Source organism: Bos mutus, chromosome 20 (genome assembly GCF_027580195.1).
Source record: "Bos mutus isolate GX-2022 chromosome 20, NWIPB_WYAK_1.1, whole genome shotgun sequence".
In the NCBI taxonomy this organism is placed as follows: domain Eukaryota; kingdom Metazoa; phylum Chordata; class Mammalia; order Artiodactyla; family Bovidae; genus Bos; species Bos mutus.
This window is the reverse complement of record NC_091636.1, coordinates 749635-769046: the sequence shown is the minus strand read 5'-3', so window position 1 is coordinate 769046 and position 19412 is coordinate 749635. Positions and strand designations below refer to the sequence as shown.

Genomic DNA, 19412 nt, shown 5'->3' with positions numbered 1-19412 from the left:
GGCTTTCCCTTCTGGCCTCACACTCCCGGGAAAGCAGCCTTCATGGGGGCAGCAGCAGTGACTCACCATCCCTTGGAAGCTCAGGTGGCCTTCTTTGCTGTGGGTTTTAGCGTGGACCATTCTCAGGACAGAGTCTGGGTCTGCTGCTGCCATCTGCCATGGGCTGTCCCTCCTGGACTGGCCTTCCGCCCCACTGCCCACCTAGACAGTGGCCGGCTTCCCTGTTGGGCACCGTGGGGACAGCACCCAGGGCCAACATCGCTTTTAAGGGACCCATGAAGATGGTTTAATTTCTTTGAAAATTAAAAGAAAAAAAGTGAGTGTTTAGGTCAAGTAGATGTTATATAATCTTAATGTATTTGTTTTAATACCAGCATAGTTATACAATGGGCTTCCCTGATAGCTCAGTTGGTAAAGAATCCACCTGCAATGTAGGAGACCCTGGTTTGATTCCTGGGTTGGGAAGATCCCCTGGAGAGGGAATGGGTGCACATTCCAGTATTCTGGCCTGGAGAATTCCATGGACTGTATAGTCCACTGGGTAGCAAAGAGTCAGACACAACTGAGCGACTTTCACTTTCATAGTTATACAATATAATATTTAATTTTTTAAATAGAGGAAGGTGCCCACAAAGGCAAAAGTACCGAGGGCCCATTTTGGCCCTTGAACCCACGGTGATGTGCCCACTCTCTTCTCTGCTCCTATAATGGGGGCTGTCGGTCCTCCCCGCCCCCACCACCCATTTAGAATCTGGAATATTCTCTCTGGCATTTTATTTATTTTTAGGGACCCATTTCACGTGCCCGTCCCGTCAGCTGGCAATAGCTACTTAGAGCAGGCAATTGGTGAGACGAGTTCAAAAGCCTGTCTGAGGTTCCTGGGAAAGAATGTTGTTGTCCTCACTGAGTGTCGTCTCTCTGAGGCTCGGGACGGGGGAGAGACAGCAAGCACATTGTGTTCCTGCTCTCCATGCACCTTTGCCTTTTATCCCCCACCGGACTCCACATTTTGCAAGATAGAATATGCCTTCCACGTGCTGAGCATCCCATGATGAAAGATCTAGAAGCCTTTAAGACCTGTTGATGGATTGATTGAGGAGGGTCTGTGACTACCCTTGATCCCGTTTCCTGTCCTCTTGACATCTCTTCATTTTCTTTTTCTTTTCCCCTTTCAGGCGCCTGAACAAGAATAAGCTGCAGGTCCTCCCAGAGCTGCTTTTCCAGAGCAACCTGAAGCTCACCAGACTGTGAGTAGAGTGAACTTGCTTTCTCTGCCTTGGGTCTTGCCTGCATTTGCTGATGCAGAGGATGTGGCTGCCTTAGCGCAGGGAGCCCTGACCACGTGGAGCGTGGCAGTGAGTCCGCACGTGTGGGCATCCGGAGTCCGGATTCAGCACGGGGGTCCCTGTGCTCCCCTCCAGCCCACCTTTTCTGCTCCCTTCCTTCAGAGAGTCACTGAAGTGGCCGGTGAGAGCTGTGGACTTAGGCTAGTGCGTGTCTCCTTTACATGGAGGGAGGAAATCCATCCTTTCACCTGGGTCTGAATGTACCTCAGGGAAATGCCCCGAGGGGGGCTTGGAGGTGAGTTGGTTCACACAAGACAGTCTCGGAGGGCAGTGGTTTGGATTAAACCTGTCAACCTCACCTCCTTGCTGGCTAGAAGGGTTCCTGCCCTGTGCCTGCTTCCTCCCACTGCCCGTCCGGGAACTCTGGATCTGGAGGTCTGTGATTTGTGTGGGAAAGGAAGAAAAACCTTGAATTTTGCTTTCTCTTTGGGATGGTCCAGGATATAATGAAGCGGGGAGACTTGGAGATGTCTTTGTGTATTTATTTAGCATGAGAGTTTGGATACTCAAGAACTGGAGAAACACATCCGGATGGAAAGTGTGATTCATGGACTGGGGGTGTTAGGCAAGTGCTGATTGCCGACAGTGAATAGCTTCAGGACTGTATCTGAAAGTCCTACTGGTGGTGACTAGTGTATATTATGGGGTGAATTGCTTGCCCAAGGCTTAACTTTCTGGTTGGAGCAACAAGTGTCTGGCTGCTTAGCAATCAGGCAGCAAGATTTACAACGTGGCTGGGAGGACTGTGACGTTACTGGAGAGGTTTCTGCATGGTGGCCACCATTCCCATTCCAATGGCCATGTTAATACCTACGCATGCGGTCCACTGGTGCATGTAGGCTCCGGGATAAATTGGGAAATATGAAACACATGTTTGCATGTGCACTTAAGAATGAGTTCTGAATTAGGAAATTGTATCTCTGTCTGTACGCACAGCGAGAGACTATAGTCACTCAGTGCTACGGTGGTCTTGCTTGCCTTCTCTTGGGTGCACCTGGACTTTGTCACAGTCTTCTCTGGCTGGCACTCCCTTTCTCTTGCTCAGTCCACCCGACTGACTGTACTAAATGTGGGAAAGAGTACGCCTCCCTTCCACTGTTCCACTCTTTATCCACCTTGATGGATGTGAGGGCGGATGAAGTGCAGTGTGTATCTGGCAGAGCTGAATAAGCAGTACCAAATGGGCAGATGGGGAAACCACTCTGGTTTTTCCCTTCCCCTTCCCTGGAGAGTTCTTTCCTTAAACACTCGCTTAATAGCCGACTCTCCAGCCAGCCCTACCTTGTGCCTTTCAGCCTGCCTTTAACTAAACCGTACAGACTGTGTGCCGTCCACCTGGGCTCTCAGCATCACTTTCCAGCAAACAGAAGGTGCCTGTGGGGCCGGGCTGCCGGGCAGCTTTGAGCAGGTGGGGTCTGAGGGTCCCGCTGCTGCAGGAGGTTGGGGGAGGGGTGGGTTCCTGCTCCGCGAAGACATCAGCGGATGCCCATTTTAGGCGGAGCTGATCTTGATCTGGGCAGAGGAGGCCTTTCAGGCTGTGGTAACAGGTCTCTGAGATGCAGGGTGCAGGCCCAGCCAGGCAGCACAGGGGCGTGGGGAGTCCAGTGTGGCGGCCTCATGGCTGCTTTCTGACTGAGAGAGGTCGGGAGAGCCACAGGTCGTCTGTGCCTGTGTCCTCATCAGGAAATGATGAGAGGCCCCCTCTTCCGTTCATGTACCTCACCAAGGAGCTCTCTGAACCCAAAGAGATTACGCTGTGCCTGCATTTTCTGGGTTTAAAGTGCTCTGCACACATAATCAGCGTAGATAACTATTGTTACTCCTGCAACTCCCATCTTCACAACTTGTTTCTAATCTCCTTTCATGGGAGGCTTGAAGAGACGAGGAGCTGCCATCAGAGCTGTGATCTGTTACATGGAGCTTTTGCTTCAAGCCAGAGAGCAGCGGTTGGAAAGGTCCATTCCTCTCCAGGCTCCTGGCCAGGCCCAGTGTGACACACAGAGGCACTCAGGAGTGGGTGGATAGATGATACAGGCCTTAGGTTATGAGCAGTGCACTCAGGGAGCTTTGAATCTTTTATCCATCATTCATTCAGGAAGCTTCTCCCAGGTGCCTGGCCTCTGTGCTGGGTGTAGAGCTGCAGACATGAAGGATGCCCTGTACCCACCCCTTCAGGACACTCTCTGAATAGCTGCCAAAGAGCTGAGAGCTAAATGTATATATTTTTCATTGAAGCAGCTTTATTAACCTGGGTTTTGGCTATAATCAGCAATCCCTTTTTCTCTCTGGGCTTGGTCTTTGATTTTTCTTAATGGCCCTCTTGTGTCTTTGTCTTATTTTGTCAGCCACTCCAGGGCCTTTTTGGAAGTAAGCAGGGTGCAAATTAGAAATCAATAAATGTGCAATCATGAGTGTGTATACATATGCCACTGGCTCTGTTTTAAAAGAGCACTGAATCTCAATAGACGCAGCGAGCCATTTTCCAAGGAATGCTAAATGGGGCTGCTGGGTGGCTGTCTCCTCCACAGCCTGCCATGAGGTTTAAGCAGCAATTCAACACACCTTCTCTTACTAGATCCGTAGACAAAAACTGCTTCATATTCAATGATTATCTAAAAAACACCTTTTGGAAAAGCTATGGTCATATTTTAAGACATGTAGTGATGGGAAAGGGAAATGTTATTCATTGGGAACCAGTGTTATTCTAATATTGCTACTAACCAGTGACAGACGCGGAGAAGGCCATGGCACCCACTCCAGTGCTTCTGCCTGGAAAATCCCACAGACAGAGGAGCCCGGTAGGCTGCAGTCCATGGGGTCGCTGAGTCAGACACGACTGAGTGACTTCACTTTCACTTTTCACTTTCATGCACTGGGGAAGGAAATGGCAACCCACTCCAGTGTTCTTGCCTGGAGAATCCCAGGGACGGGGGAGTCTGGTGGGCTGCCGTCTATGGGGTCGCACAGAGTCAGACATGACTGAAGCGACTTAGCAGCAGCAGTGACAGAAGTGTGACTAAGATCAGTCTAACCCAAAGGGGAAGTGCATCAGTTCACGTGCGTGAGAAGGCCAGTGGTTGCTATGGTTGGCTGGCTTTATGTATTATTTTTATTTTCTTGAATAATTCTATGTATTTATTTTTGGTTGTGCTGGATCTTCACAGCTGAACAGGCTTTTCCTTAGTTGCGGCCAGTAGGGGCTACTCTCTGGCTGCAGTGTGCAGGCTCCTCATGGCAGTAGGTTTCTTTGTTGTGGCGCACAGGCTCTGGGGCATGCAGGTCTGTCGTCTTGGCTTGCAGTCTCTAGAGCACAGGCTCAACAGTTGTGGTGCACAAGCTTAGTTGCTCTGGGTCATGTGGGATCTTCCCAGTCAGGGTTCGAGCCTGTGTCTTCTGCATTGGCAGGCAGACTCTTTATCACTGAGCTACCAGGGAAGCCCCTGTGACTGGGTTTAGAAACCTCTGGATCCAGGGGCATGGTGGTGTCATCAGGACTTCATCTCACTCCCTCCAGCCCTTGGAAGTGTGCACGGGATGGCAGACAGCAGCAGGAGACTCAGAGGGAAGTAACCTAGCAACCAGGGTGGAGAGGGTGTCACTGACGACAGACATGCAAAAAAGAACTGAGAGTCAGTTGCTTACCTTGGTCACACCTCCAACTCTGAGCAGGTGACTGTGGCTAGTGAGATGATGTCCTCCGATTAACCAGTTTTTTGGCGATGATGGTGTGGGTCCTGGGAATGGATTTCCCAAAGAAAAGAGTAATTCTGTTATCAGAAGACAGAGCGAGAGACCCCCGAACTTAAACACATCTGATGTCTACAAGTTTGTTGAGCATCTAGTCTGTGCAGTTCCCTGCGCTTCCACTGAATGGCTTGGATTTTCACAATAACACTTCAAGGTAATGACAGCAGCAAACGCTGCGTCCCAGGTGCTCCTCTGATGCTTTGCACGTACCTCGTTTGAGGCGCCTGATGACGGTGTGGGTGTAGGGACTGTGACTGCTTTTCCACAGACGTGAACTGGGGCTCAGAGAGGTCCAAGGACTTGCCCAGCATCATACACTTCCTCAGTGACTGAGCCAGGAACCAAATGCGGGTAATCTGACTCCGAAGACTGTGAGTTCATTCTCCTACAATTAGCTCTCTGCCTCAATACGCCCATTTTATAGATGAGGAAACTAAGGCTCGGATTTTAAACTACTTGTCTGTATATCATATTTATAAGCAGCAGCAGCTCTTTTGATTCTACCTGAGCGTGCAGATTTCAGCCTTCACAGCAATTCTGCAAAGAGAATCATTATTAAATCTACTTCTGAAGCTCAGAAGGATTGTCTGACCTACCTAAGTACTCTCTGTGTAGTTGTACAACCAGGATACACTGGAATGGGGAGCAGAGCTCATACATGTTGCTGCAGAGTATTTCTCTCATGCTACACTGCTGTGCTAACTATTGTGGGGAGCTGAAGTCATGCTAAAAATGAGAGTTTTTATCAGACCTTGGCTGGTTACCCACACCCCTCAGATGCAGCACCATCAGATCCCTTGGTGTGTGTGTGTAGTAGTGCTGTGTCTACGCTCACTCTGTCCTTCGGTACACAGAGCATGAGCCACAGCATCCTAGAACGCAGAAGTGCCCTGAGGCTTAGGTAATACCATTGTGGTCTGTAGAACACCCAGCAAGGTCTCTGTCCTACCTTGGGCACTCAGTAAATATTAGCTCACTCTAATCCTGAGGTTTTCAGTCTTTCTGCCCTCTGATGGAGGAGGATAAGAGGCTTATGGAAGCTTCCTGATGAGAGAGACTGACTGAGGGGGAAACTGCCTCTTAAGAGTCCCTTGGACTGCAAGGAGATCCAACTAGTCCATCCTAAAGGAAATCAGTCCTGAATATTCATTGGAAGGACTGATGCTAAAGCTGAAACTCCAATACTTTGGCCACCTGATGCAAAGAACTGACTCCTTGGAAAAGACGTTGATGCTGGGAAAGATTGAGGGCAGGAGGAGAAGAGACGACAGAGGATGAGATGGTTGGATGGCATCACCGACTCAATGGGCATGAGTTTGAGTAAACTCTGGGAGTTGATGATGGACAGGGAGGCCTGGCGTGCTGCAGTCCATGGGGTCGCAAAGAGTCAGACACAACTGAGTGACTGAACTGACTGAATCCTGAGGTAGATTATAAGATTTTCAGATGTCAGAGCTGTATTTCTGCTCTTTCTTTTCTCTCACTCCTGACCCACAGCTGATCTTAGGAGATGGCAGTGAAGGAAAAGTGTTAAAGAGCTGCCCAATTACTTGTAATGAGACTATGGGCAAATTATTAATACTTAACCTCTCTGGTCTCATGTTGTTGATCAGTAAAATAGACTATAATAGAACCTCTTTCTCCAGGGGTTTGTAATATACTTGTAAATAGCCCAGGGACAGCCTTTAGCATTGAATAGAGCGCACAGAAAGCGCTCAGTGAAAATAGCCATGGTTAGCTTTTGCCGGCTAACTGATAGGAATGGTGCATATGCTGGGGCTTTGGCATCTCTGATGTCAACAGTTGAGAATCTGGCAAAGAGTCTAGGCTCTGAAACAGAGGAGGGTTGAGGGAGGTACCAGGAGTGGGACAATCCCGACCCTCGCACTGGCTCTGCCACCCACAAGCTGTGTGACCTTAGGCATGTTACTTCACCTCTCCGGGCCTGATTCAGAGAGGTTGGGATGGAGCACAGCTTGTTATATGGTCTGTAGGTTACTGATTTCTCCTTTCGTGCCTCTCCTTCCAGCTTTCTCTTTTACCTGTATACTGCGGGAAGGAGTGAAGTTTCTGGTTATTTGGAAGTTAAGTGGTTAATGTTGCCAGAAATTCCTTCAGAGAAGCAAAAGACAAGATGAAAACAGTAATTAAAAGCTGTCTGCCTTTCCCCAGATTAGGGAGCTTTGAAGGGGACACGGAGTTTCCCAACTGCTTTTTAAGAGTTTGACTTTGCCAGCTGAGGCTGAGCAGACCCCTGGGGTCCTTCTGCTCCATTCTCCTGGATTCATGGCAGAAGAGTTCGTTACGTAGCTGATAGTGGTTTAAAGCCTGACTGAAGAAGCAGCTGCACTAGCAGCAGGACAGAGGCCCCCAGTTATTCTCCACACAGTCCTGCAAAGTATTTGGTGGATTTGAAAAAAATGCCGCTGGGGTTAAACTGCTGTCGCTCACTTGGGTCAGTGGAGTTGCAAGACTCAGGGAGTTGATTGCCAGGCAGCTGAAAACAATATGAAACGTGGACAGCCAACTTTGCCCCAGGTCACTGGGCTGCTGCCCCCTCCCAGAGTTGTGAGACCTCAGTTTTCAAGGAGCTTACTTGCAGCGAGCGAGCCATCCCCTCCACTGTCGCTTTCTGCTGGCTTGTACCTCTCCTTCATATTACCATGTTCCGCCCCAGTCACACAGCCACGCATATCCGTGCTGTGTGCAGGCTCAGTCATGCCCAGCTCTTTGCGACCCCATGGACTGCAGTCCACCAGGCTCCTCTGACCGTGGGATTCTCCAGGCAAGAATACTGGAATGGATTGCCAAGCTCTCCTCCAGGGGATCTTCCCCACCCAGGGACTGAACCTGCTTCTCTTGCGTCTCCTGCGTTGGCAGGTGGGCTCCACCGTACCACCTGGGAAGCTCCATGCCCATAGCCCCAAACAAACCAGAAGCTGCGCTTCTGCATTTGTGCTTTGCTAAGTGATCTAGTGTTTCTTTCTTTTTTTTTTTTTCTTTACATATTTATTTATTTGACTGCCTGGGGTCTTAGCTGTGGCATGTGGGATTTCTTTGAAGCAGTCCAATAGTGCAGGAAAAAGTCAGGGAACTGCCCAGACTTGGGTTTGGATCCCACCCTCTGCTGACTGACCCTGGGCAAGTGACCTCAACTATCTTAGTCTCTGGTTGATTAGCTAGACAACAGGGATACTAGTCAGAGCTCCTGTCTTAGTTTGCTGGGGCTGTGACAATAAAGTGCCTCAGACCAGATGGCTTAAATAACAGAAATTTGTTTCCTCACAGCTTACAGCCTGGAAGTTTCAGATCTGAGTACTGGCAGGGCTGGTTTCCGGAGGCCTCTCTTCTTGCCTTGCAGCTGATGGTCTTCTTCCTGTGCTTCTGCTGCTGTTGTCTTGTTCACGCTCGCCCGTGAGGTCCCGTCCTTCTGTCACAAGGACACTACTCGCGTTGTCTTAGGGCCACACTTAGTGAACTCATTAAAGACCCAGTCTCCAAATAGAGCCTCATTTAAGTCCTGGGGGCAGGAACTTGAACAAATGAATGAACACATCAGCACATAATAGATCCCAAGTGTTTTCTGCATATTTACTGTGAATCTCTCTGCGATCTGCTTTCAGGTAGCTTCTCTTCCTTGGTGGCTCAGTCGGTAAAGAATCTGGTTGCAATGCAAGATTCAGTCCTTCGATCTGGAAGATCCCCTGGAGAAGGCAATGACAACCCTCTCTAGTACTCTTGCCTGTAGAATGGACAGAGGAGCCTGGTGGGGTACAGTCCTTTCGGTCTCAAGAGTCAGACACTGCTGCTGCTGCTGCTAAGTCGCTTGAGTCGTGTCCGACTCTGTGCGACCCCATAGACGGCAGCCCACCAGGCTCCCCCGTCCCTGAGATTCTCCAGGCAAGAACACTGGAGTGGGTTGCCATTTCCTTCTCCAATGCATGAAAGAGAAAAGTGAAAATGAAGTCGCTCAGTTGTGTCCGAGAGTCAGACACAACTTAGCGATTAAACCACCACCACCATTCTCAGGTTTAGGAGGTTAGATACTCCATTATCCCCAGTTTAGAGATAAATAGACAGGGTCCTGGAGATTTGGACAGCTTGCTCAAGGTCACTGGCAAAGCTAAAATTCAAACTCAGGCTTGCCCGAGCCCAGAGCGCACATCCTCACCACCATTTCCACCCTAGAGTTATAAGAAGTTACAGCTGAAGTGCCGGCGCGGCCTGATAGAGGCTCAGCCAGTGCTGCAGCTCTTGCATATCCCTGAAGCCCTCGTGAGCCCACATTTGTTGGATGACTGGAATGCTGTGCCTCTACCTTCTGCTTCTCGGAGATCCTTTCGCAGCCACCTGAGTCTTCCAATTCTGCACTAACCTTTAAAACATAAGTACATGCAATGTGTGTCTCCATAAAACTCTGCACTGATGTGAAACGGCGCTATAAAAGTGAAAAACCAGTGGAGAAAACAAAACCCACACTACTCAGTTTTCCAGCAGAGTTGTTATCTGATGTGGTAAAATGGTAACAGGATGAGGGGAAAGCCAGTCCGTCGGGGGAGGGGGCCTCAGAGACGGCCTGCCTGGAGCTGGGTCCAGGAGACCTGTCCCGCTTCTGGGCTGGCCCGGCCTTCAGAGGCCAGGGGCAGACGGTGAGGCCAGCCTCACCATCGCAGACACGGGGTCACTTTTTCCAGGGGCACGGCCACCTCAGTCTCAGGGAAAGAATCCTCGCCCACTGGAACTCTGCTTCCTCCTCCAGCACCCCCCAACCCCCGAGCGCTGGGGCAAGGCCAGCCTTCCTCTCGCTTTACGACAGGCTTCATCGCGAGCTTGAAGACGGGTTTAGCTTTAGTCTGCATGTGGACAGATAATGGATTGCAGTGGGTACCCTGGCACTCTTGGGGTTTCTGTTTTGTGTGAGTCGCATTCACTGTAGTGCCTGAAGCTGGAGCGAGGGAAAGAAGTCAGGCAAGGTTTCTATTCTCCCTTCACTGAGACTTTATCCAACTGAGCACAGAAGCCTTTGGCCTTGTTCACACAGTTGATTGTAAGGATAATACTTTGAATTGCCTTATAGACTCATCCTATTGAATAAAAGGGCTAGAAGTAAAAGTTATCTGGACCAGCATTTTTCAACCTTGACTGCATATCTGAATACCTGGGAATCTGGTTAAAATGTGGACTCTGGTTCTGCAGCTCTGGGGTGGGCCCTAGGACTCTGCATTTCTGCTTGACTACACTTTGCAGAGCAAGGATCCAGATTGCAGTGGTTCTTAGATTGGCCTATAGAAAAAAAATCCTTTGAGGTCCTAGTTAAAATGTTGATTCCCGGGCCTTGTCCTCAAGGACTCTAGTTCATTAGATCTGGAATGAACCTAAGGATTTGACTCTGTAAGTAGATGATTTTGGTGTAGGTCACCCACCCATGGGGCATATTTTGGGAAACACTGAAATAGTACAGCCCTATTATTTTATAGGTTGGGAAGTAGAGAAGGCACCAAACATTTCATAAGCACCTACTGTGTGCTACACACCTTATGCATTTGCCATCTTTGGCCTTCCTTCAAGGTAGGTGTGTTTGTGCCCACTACACAGATGATGAAACTGAGGCATGAGTTTAGCTAACTCACCAGGAATAAACCCAGGTTGTTCTGACCCCCAGTTCTATGTATTTTTCTGTTTTTGTGCTGCTGGCGCTGAAATACATCTTGAAAAAGACGATAGGTGGGTGGTAGGGGGAGAGGAGAATAAGAGAGCAGTCATGGAACTCTGAAGCTTTCAAGACTCGGGGTTTGCACTTTTATGCTCATGTGAGCATATATGAACCTATGCTCGTATCTCAGATCTAGGATATTAAGCCTTGAAACATTAAAAGAGAAGAGTTTATAGACTTAAATGCATGTTTGCAAGTACCTTTCTAAGTTCCCTCAATTTATCAGAGATAGAGTGAGGTTTTACGTTTTCCAATTCTTTAGCTCTTTGGGCCAGCAGGAGAATCTTCTAAAGTGATCAGGCAATACTTGTATTTGAGTACATTCTGCCAGCTTGGAAAGTTTTTACATTTCTTTTTTTAAGAAAGAAAACCAAGCTGTGACTTTACAATGCTTTGGAATTACAGAATATGCTTGTAATTTTTACAATTCTGCACAGACTTCTTTGCCACATCTGGTTGATATTACTGGCAGGGATATATGGGGGAATAAGCATGGGCTGGAATGTGAAACATCCCACAAAATGAGTTTCTTATAGGTTGCTGTATAAAACATTTTGAGTTTCCCTCTCTTTGGAAGCATAGCTTAAGTGACTTCATGGATTTAGTATTTTCTTTGGTTCGAAGGTAAAGGTTTTTGCTGGGCTACTTAGTAGGGGTTCCAAGATGCTTTTCCGAGGATGTATGGAAAGGGTTAACATTTGAGAGTGAGGCCATGGGTCAGGATGGGAAGAGGCACGCTTGGAGGAAGTCAGACCAACCTGTGATGAAAAGCACTGGACCCTGGTGATAGTTGGAACCCTGGGGGCCAACTGAATTGCTACAGGAAAAGGAAGAGTGAAGGGAGAGAGGGTTACATGGGTAAGGACTTAGGAGACCTCATGAATCTTCGCTCAGCTGGTGAGCTGGTGAGCATGAAACAACTGATGGCAAGAAGAGGTTGAGTTCTTGCAAAGCCAAAAGCCTTGGTCCATCTGTAGGAAAATAGAAAAATCAAACTCCCAGGCTGATCCCTGGCACATGGTCAGTTCCCTACGGGGGACATTCTTGCTCAGTTCCCAGGCGGAGAAAAGACTGTTTTACCAGGGACAGTTCAAGCATCCGCTGAGCACCCACTGCCTGTGTCACCACCACGCGCTGGTTGTTGGGATGCTGAGTCCAGAATGCAGACATGTCTCATCTTAGCCCTGAGGGTTTGATCACGGGCTGTTCGCCACCTGGCTCCTCTCAGGCTTCCTTGGCCGGGACCCACCTGCACAGTTGGAAACTTTCTGCAGAAGAACATGTGCTGTTCTCAGCACCCTGTGGCATGTGGTGGGGTTGGCCAGGCTTGGCCAGGCTGTATGGACAAAGCCAAGGGTGCTCGTAGAGACCATGATGATCAGCGCTGCCTGTTGTGTAGCCCAAAGTCCTCCTCCCCATGGTCGGCTAAGCAGAGGGTTTGGCTAGGCAGCTGATAGTTTGGCCTCTCATTGGCATGTCTAGGGCTCTGGACCAGCTTTTGATTAAAATATACATGCCAACATTTCTCCCAGTGGGGAGGAAGCATCTTGACCTTGAGAGGTCAGAATGCTCTAAGGGAGAACACTGCATTTCTAAGAGGGTTAAAGGGTGGGTGGCAATGTAGCCCTTTCCTGAAGATGACAATCCGAGGCCAGCCTTCACCCGTACCTTTGGACGCGTTCCTCCTTCTCTAGGGTTAGAACTCTCAGGGGACTTGACATGTCAGGGAAGTATCACACTGCATATCGAAATATATCAGCCTTGTTGACGTGAGAAGACCCCAGGCACACATTCTCCAAGTCCCTAAATGATGGTGTGTACCCCTGTCTCATAATCTTGACCTGTTTGTTCTCGAATCACATTCAGTATCAACGGAAACCTTTCTAAAGGGTCTGATCATTTCTCATTTTCAACCACCACTTGGGAATCCCTCCAGGGGACAAATAGCATTTTAATTTGATGTCCCAAATTCTAGCCTAATTTTGAATTATACACATACACAAAAGTCTGTAATAGTGACTTTCTCCTGGTTGTCCTAGGGATCCTGGACTTTGAGCAACAGTTTCCATTTGTAAAGTTTGCAGTCCATTTACAAATCCTGGAGCCTAAAGCTTGTAATGAAAGTGTTGACACAGTATTAACAACAGCAAAACTATGATAACACGGTACTGTCCAAACCAAACAGAAATGGAGAAGTTTAAGTAAATTTCACGCTCCTTGCCTGAATGTGGTGTGCTGGGCCTGAGTTTTTGATTCATGGTTTAGAATAATATTTTAATGTTTTATTCATGATGTTCCTTTATTTCCATCATTCCTTCTCTAATTCTCCTCACCCTGCTTGTGGTGATGTAGCCTGCTTGGAAGTCTGGATTTGTCTTGATCTGTGCTGCCCGTTGTGTAGCCCAAAGTCCTCCCCATGGTTGGTGAAGCAGAGGGTTCAGCTAGGCAGCTGATAGTTTGGGCTCTCATTGGCATGTCTAGGGCTCTGGACCAGCTTTTGATTAAAATATACATGCCAACATTTCTCTCAGTGGGGAGGAAGCATCTTGACTTTGAGAGGTCAGGATGCTCTGTCTAAGGGAGAAAACTGCATTTCTAAGAGGATAAAAGGGTAGCCAAGAACTGATTCCCTCCATCTCAATTTCATTGAATTTGGAATTTAGGAAACTCTGAGCCATATGCAGATGACATCACCCTTAGGGCAGAAAGTGAAGAGGAACTAAAAAGCCTCTTGATGAAAGTGAAAGTGGAGAGTGAAGAAGTTGGCTTAAAGCTCAACATTCAGAAAACGAAGATCATGGCATCTGGTCCTATCACTTCATGGGAAATAGATGGGGAAACAGTGGAAACAGTGTCAGACTTTATTTTTTTGGGCTCCAAAATCACTGCAGATGGTGATTGCAGCCATGAAATTAAAAGACGCTTACTCCTTGGAAGGAAAGTTATGACCAACCTAGATAGCATATTGAAAAGCAGAGATATTACCTTGCCAACAAAGGTTCGTCTAGTCAAGGCTCTGGTTTTTCCCGTGGTCATGTATGGATGTGAGAGTTGGACTGTGATGAAAGCTGAGCGCCAAAGAATTGATGCTTTTGAACTGTGGTGTTGGAGAAGACTCTTGAGAGTCCCTTGGACTGCAAGGAGATCCAACCAGTCCATTCTGAAGGAGATCAGCCCTGGGTGTTCATTGGAAGGACTGATGCTAAAGCTGAAACTCCAATACTTTGGCCACCTGATGTGAAGAGTTGACTCATTGGAAAAGACTCAGATGCTGGGAAGGATTGGGGGCAGGAGGAGAAGTGGACGACAGAGGATGAGATGGCTGGATGGCATTACCGACTCGATGGACGTGAGTCTGGTTGAACTCCGGGAGTTGGTGATGGACAGGGAGGCCTGGCGTGCTGCGATTCATGGGGTCGCAAAGAGTCGGACACGACTGAGTGACTGAACTGAACTGAGCCATAGATCAGGATGCTCAGAAAGAGCACCCTAACTTTAATAATTTTTAAAAAACGAAAATCAATGGTAGCAATAGAGAAAGAAAGGCTGGGTCATCCATGTTATTAATATCACGGCCCAATCATCTCCTTCCTGTGTATTTATATCTCCTCCTCCACTCCCCCTTTTATTTCAAAAGCAAATGCACATACCCGTCAACACCACACACAGACACAGTGAAACCTTCTCTCTGTATAAGAATCTCAGACAGATAAATGAAGATCCCTTACAGACTGCAGAATCAGAACACAGATATAATTCCACTTTAGTGCACGATACTGCCTTTTAAATGAGCTCACATTATTGAGCAACGCTCTGAGGAGATACCAGAGGTCAGGACAGCAGCCGCGCTGGTGGAACAGGAGACACTTTGTCTCCTTGGCTAATATAATTGGTGTTTTTGGTGCACAGAGATGGTAGTGGCAGATCTGTGTCAGAGACAGTAAATTATTAGTGTAAATGTTTTCTGGCCTCCAGAGAGAGCTCCTCTGTTCCCTGGAAGAGATGTGCCTGGGCCAGGCTTCTCCCCAAGACCTGCAGGGATGGTCACTCCACGTTACAACACAAAGCAGAGCTTTGTCGCCCACTCGTTCCCGAGGGCTCAGCCACTGGACAGCATTATCTTGGGAAATAATTGTCATGGCTTCCGCTGCTAACGGCGCTCTCGGCAGATCCTCTTGCCCCATACGTGGCACTTCCTTTGCGTAAATGAGAGTGAAGGATGGGCTATCATTAGGCCTAATGAGGTTGAAAAGCAGCAGCAGTGAGACTTGTTGCCCAGGAAGTACTGTACTTGCCCGTTTTTCCCTGAGTGTGGAGTCACTGATAGGTGTGGTGGGACAGCTGGGTAGAGCCTGTCACTCTGTGTCGTCTGTTGTCATCACCCAAGTACGTGCCACCATCCTTTCTCCATGAGATGACTGCAAGGACCTCCCCACTAAATCCTCCTGCTTCTACTCATGTTTCCTGCTTGTCCATCATCCATTCGACAGTTACCGTGACTGTTTTCAGTCCAATCAGATTTCATTCCCCCAATAAAACCTTCAATGACTTCATATCCTCCTAAGAATAACGCCAAGCTCCCACATCACAACCTGGCCCCCGTTCTTCTTAGTGCCATCCTAGGACACGCTTCCCACTTCCACCGCACTGCAGCCTCCGAGCCTTCTTCCTGGTGCTCCCACACTCCCATCCCTTTCTCAGATCGTGGCCTTGGCCTGTGCACTCCCTTAGAGACCCTTCCCTGATCACCCTGCCCACAGTAGCATCCCTTCCTTACTAGCCACTGTCTATAACATGACCTGGTTTTGTTTTCTTCATAACACTTATCACTACCCAAAGTTCTTCTGTCCATTTATTATTTACTTTCTGCTTGTGTTTCCCCCAGGAGATTGGAAGCTTCCTGAGGGCTGGGATTTGTCTGTCTTGTTGACTCTGTAATTGGCTACCACTGCACCTAACATGGAGCGGGCACTGCAAAAGTGTGCTATAAAGGAGTGAATGAGAAAAGGAACTTGGGCTTTTCACAGTCTGGTTTTTGCTCTCAGCACATGATCAAAGGCACCTTCTGCTCCAGACTGGCACTGTCTGCTCATAGCTCTGAAAAAGTCCCAAATAATATTTAATAGCATATGTGTACATATATGGTTTCCCTGGTAGCTTTACAGTAAAGAATCCACCTGCAAAGGAGGAGACCTGGGTTCGATCCCTGGGTCAGGAAGATCCCCTGGAGAAGGGCATGGCAACCCTCTCCAGTATTCTTGCCTGGAGGATCTCATGGACAAAGGAGCCTGGTGAGCTACAGTCCACAGGGTTGCAAAGAGTTGGACATGACTGAGCTACATATATGCACTCACGGACATAGACACACACTCGATAATATTGCACATACATAAGAGTGAGGATAAGACTAACACACTGGACTTCTTCTCTTGGTTTTTAGACTCTGTTTATTTTACTCTTTGCAAGACAAATTACTTGGGTTTAAAAAGTAGAAGGACTCTATCCTGGGGTCCTGAGAGGGCCGTCCTGGGACGAGCCCATCCACACACAGATATGCCTTGCAGCACAGGTGTGAGCTGACTTCAAGGGCCACTAGGGTGGGATTCAGACTTCCACCAAAGAGAGAGAAAGAGCTCATGCTGGGCTCCTCTGCTGGCAGATGTGAGCCAATGTCCGGGACTGAAAGCTGGGGAGGGAATGTTATTTTTTGATGCTTATTTCAAAGATCTGGGAATAATATTCTGTGACACAATGAAATGAAAAGATAAATTGTGTTTGCTTCATCTTCAGGCCTCACTGATTTTTTTTTTTTTTTTTTTTTTACTTCTAATGGACATTGAAAGGAATCGTCTAGCTATTGGAAGCCTTAGCTCAGTGAAGGCTTTCCAGAAAGCCTTTGAGACCTGTGGGGGCTCAAAACAAGCCCCAATCTTAGTATGAAAAAAGAATAGATCACACTCATTTACTGAGCATTGACCTAAACCTCCAATTATTTTTTTGAGATCTAAACCAGAGGTTGTTTGAAAGACATCTGGTGAATTAGTCCAAACCTGAAGTCAACCATGTCTTCCGAAATAATTGAACCAGAACCACACTGGAACATCAAAATATTAACGTTTTCTAAACGGACTCTCTCTAGGGTTTCTGACTGGCATAGCTACAGCGCCAGCCTACTGTTTGTTCCCCTTTTCCCTTACCCAGGCCTCTGCCCCACCTGTCTCTTCTCCTTTCTGCAAACCTGGCATCCATTAACAATGGGCATTTACCAGTGCTGCCCTGGGAAGGCAGGCCTTCCAGACTTGCTGTACTGCTGCCTTGATGAGAAGAGAGCCCCACTTACTACCCTTCATTCCATGTTATGGGGAAAAGAGGAGGTGTCTCTCCCTTAGATGAATGGGGGATGGAATCATAGGATGGAGAGGAAGGAAGAACCGCAAGAGTGAGAAGGAGAGGGAGGGAGGAGAAAGAGCACCAACCACCAAATAGTAAACATGGAACAGAGGCGGTAAAGATAAAGACTCAGTGAAGGGGCAAGGGAAAGAAGGAGCGAAAGTAGGAATCTTTGGGGGAAAATTGATCTCTGGTTTGTTTTTGTCTTTTTTGGTTGCTCCCCAAGGCAGCTGGAAGAATTTCTGATCACACACGTGCCCCTCCGTTCTGTACCACGCTCTATGTCAACCCTTGTCTCTACAGCAACCCCTCAGGAGGCAAGAGCATCATCTTCCCAGAACCCCAGGGCTGGATGGCTTTTCTAGAACTTCTAGAAATAGGCCTTTGTTTTTGCAGCTGGAGAAACTGCGGCACAGTGCAGTATGGAACTCACAAACCCCAGTCCTGGGATTCCTAGTCCGGGGCTGTGGGCACAGCCCAAGCAAGATACATTCCTACCTTTGCCATGATTTGTCAGTAAGTGGCAGAGAAGAGAAATCATGGAAGAAGGACCATTGATTTACTAGGAATTAAGGATAGGGGTTTCCAGAGGTCAGCCTGCCTGGGTAGCCGTTTCTCTTTTAAGAGCAAAGATATCCACTTGAGAGAGGTGATCTTGGTGATAGATTTGCTCATCCAAGTAAGGATGAGCAGTTCTTACCTGTGAAAGGGTTGTTGCGAGTATGTGGTAATTGTCATGACATACTTGAGGAAGGGAATCCAAAGACTCAACCTCACTTGAGAGTCATTGCAGGAAATGAATCAACAGAATAGGCAGACAAGAGGGAGATGTAGAGACTGACCCCCTAAGGTTTCCACCCTGGCGTTGGAAGGGCACCATCAAAAGGAAGTGAAGAGGAAGTCCTCTTAGAGGGTGGGGGGTGATGGATGAGGGCTGCTTCTCAGACCTTGCAGCCCTCCCAGGGGCAACCAGCACAGTGCGTCTGAATCTCCATCTCCTTTTAAGAATTTCAGAAGTTAAAAACCCAGAGTCAGCTTGGTATCCACTTCAGCATCACTTTTTCCCCATTGCAGCTAGTTACTTCTGAGGACCCATCCCGTGTAAGGAGGTTGATCATTTAAGAAAAAAGCCCCCAGCCTGTTACTTATAAGCCAGCAGCTGCTGGGGAACTGACCGGGTTTTCTTGGTGGGCGTGAACACTGCACCCTGCTTACCTGTCATCTGTAAGCATTTACCTGCACTTAATTAGCCAGACTTCAGTGTGGAATCCCCAGTTGCTGTGCTAATGATGGCAACCCTCCCCTCCCAAGGAGTGCTGATTTCCCATCTCAGCATGAGGGGCTTCAGTAATATCTCTTTTCAGTGATATAATTTGATTTCTCTCTATAGGAGGCTGCTCCGGTCCTAGCTCACTTAGCACTAAATCTCTCGCTAGATATTCTCCTTACTTAATCTTTTCAGGCCCCAGACCAGCCCGGGCCTCTTATTTATTTATCTGGGGCCCTGTTTACTTCCCTGTTGTAAATTACTTCTGGCTCCTGGCCGTCTGATCACTGCAGTGATAGACTAATAGCTCAGAGCTGCTGCATTTGCCTTGTGTGATGAGGCAAATAATATGCTTAACTTATGGGAGAGAAGTACACCCTCCATTTATTTCAGTGGGGGAAATATTACTCAGGGGAAAGGGCCAAATCATTTACCTAATGGCTGCTGGTGTAATTATGGACAGAATTATGTGAAACAAATTGCCATGCTCATAAATCTACACCTCCAGTGTCTCAGAGGCAGAGAGGGAATTCTGGTGGCTGGCATGGGCTCTGACTCTCTGAACACATTCCGGTTTGCTTGGCAAGGCAGATGCTTTTCCCCAGGTCCCAATTCTAAACAGCTATGGCCAATGTGGGCAAACCTCAGTCTGCAGCTCCCTCCAGCCCGCTGCCACCTGCTATTGTAAATAAAGTTTTATTGGCACACAGCTACAGCCACTCACTTTCATACTCTCTGTGGCCGTAGCCCTATCTGTGCTCCAGTGGCAGAGGGCCTTAGTTCTTGGCAGGAAACTGTATGGCCCTCAAAGCCAAAAATATTTATAATGTGGCCCTTCACAGAAAAAGGTTGCTGATCCTTGCTTTGCCAAAAGAAGAACCTTCCGACAAATGTTTTATATGGAGATGGAGAGATTGATTTAGATCACTCCCCGTAGCTTTCTTTTTTC

At 48.0% G+C, this 19412-nt stretch overlaps 1 protein-coding gene across 1 annotated transcript in view; it reads left to right on the top strand.

Annotated features, from left to right (window-relative positions):
• Positions 1-19412, top strand: part of SLIT3 (slit guidance ligand 3) — a 717795-nt gene that overhangs the window by 131033 nt on the left and 567350 nt on the right. The window contains exon 4 of the mRNA XM_070357383.1: positions 1176-1247. Within this exon, the coding sequence (XP_070213484.1) occupies positions 1176-1247 (72 nt within the window). The remainder of the gene's footprint in view (positions 1-1175; positions 1248-19412) is intronic.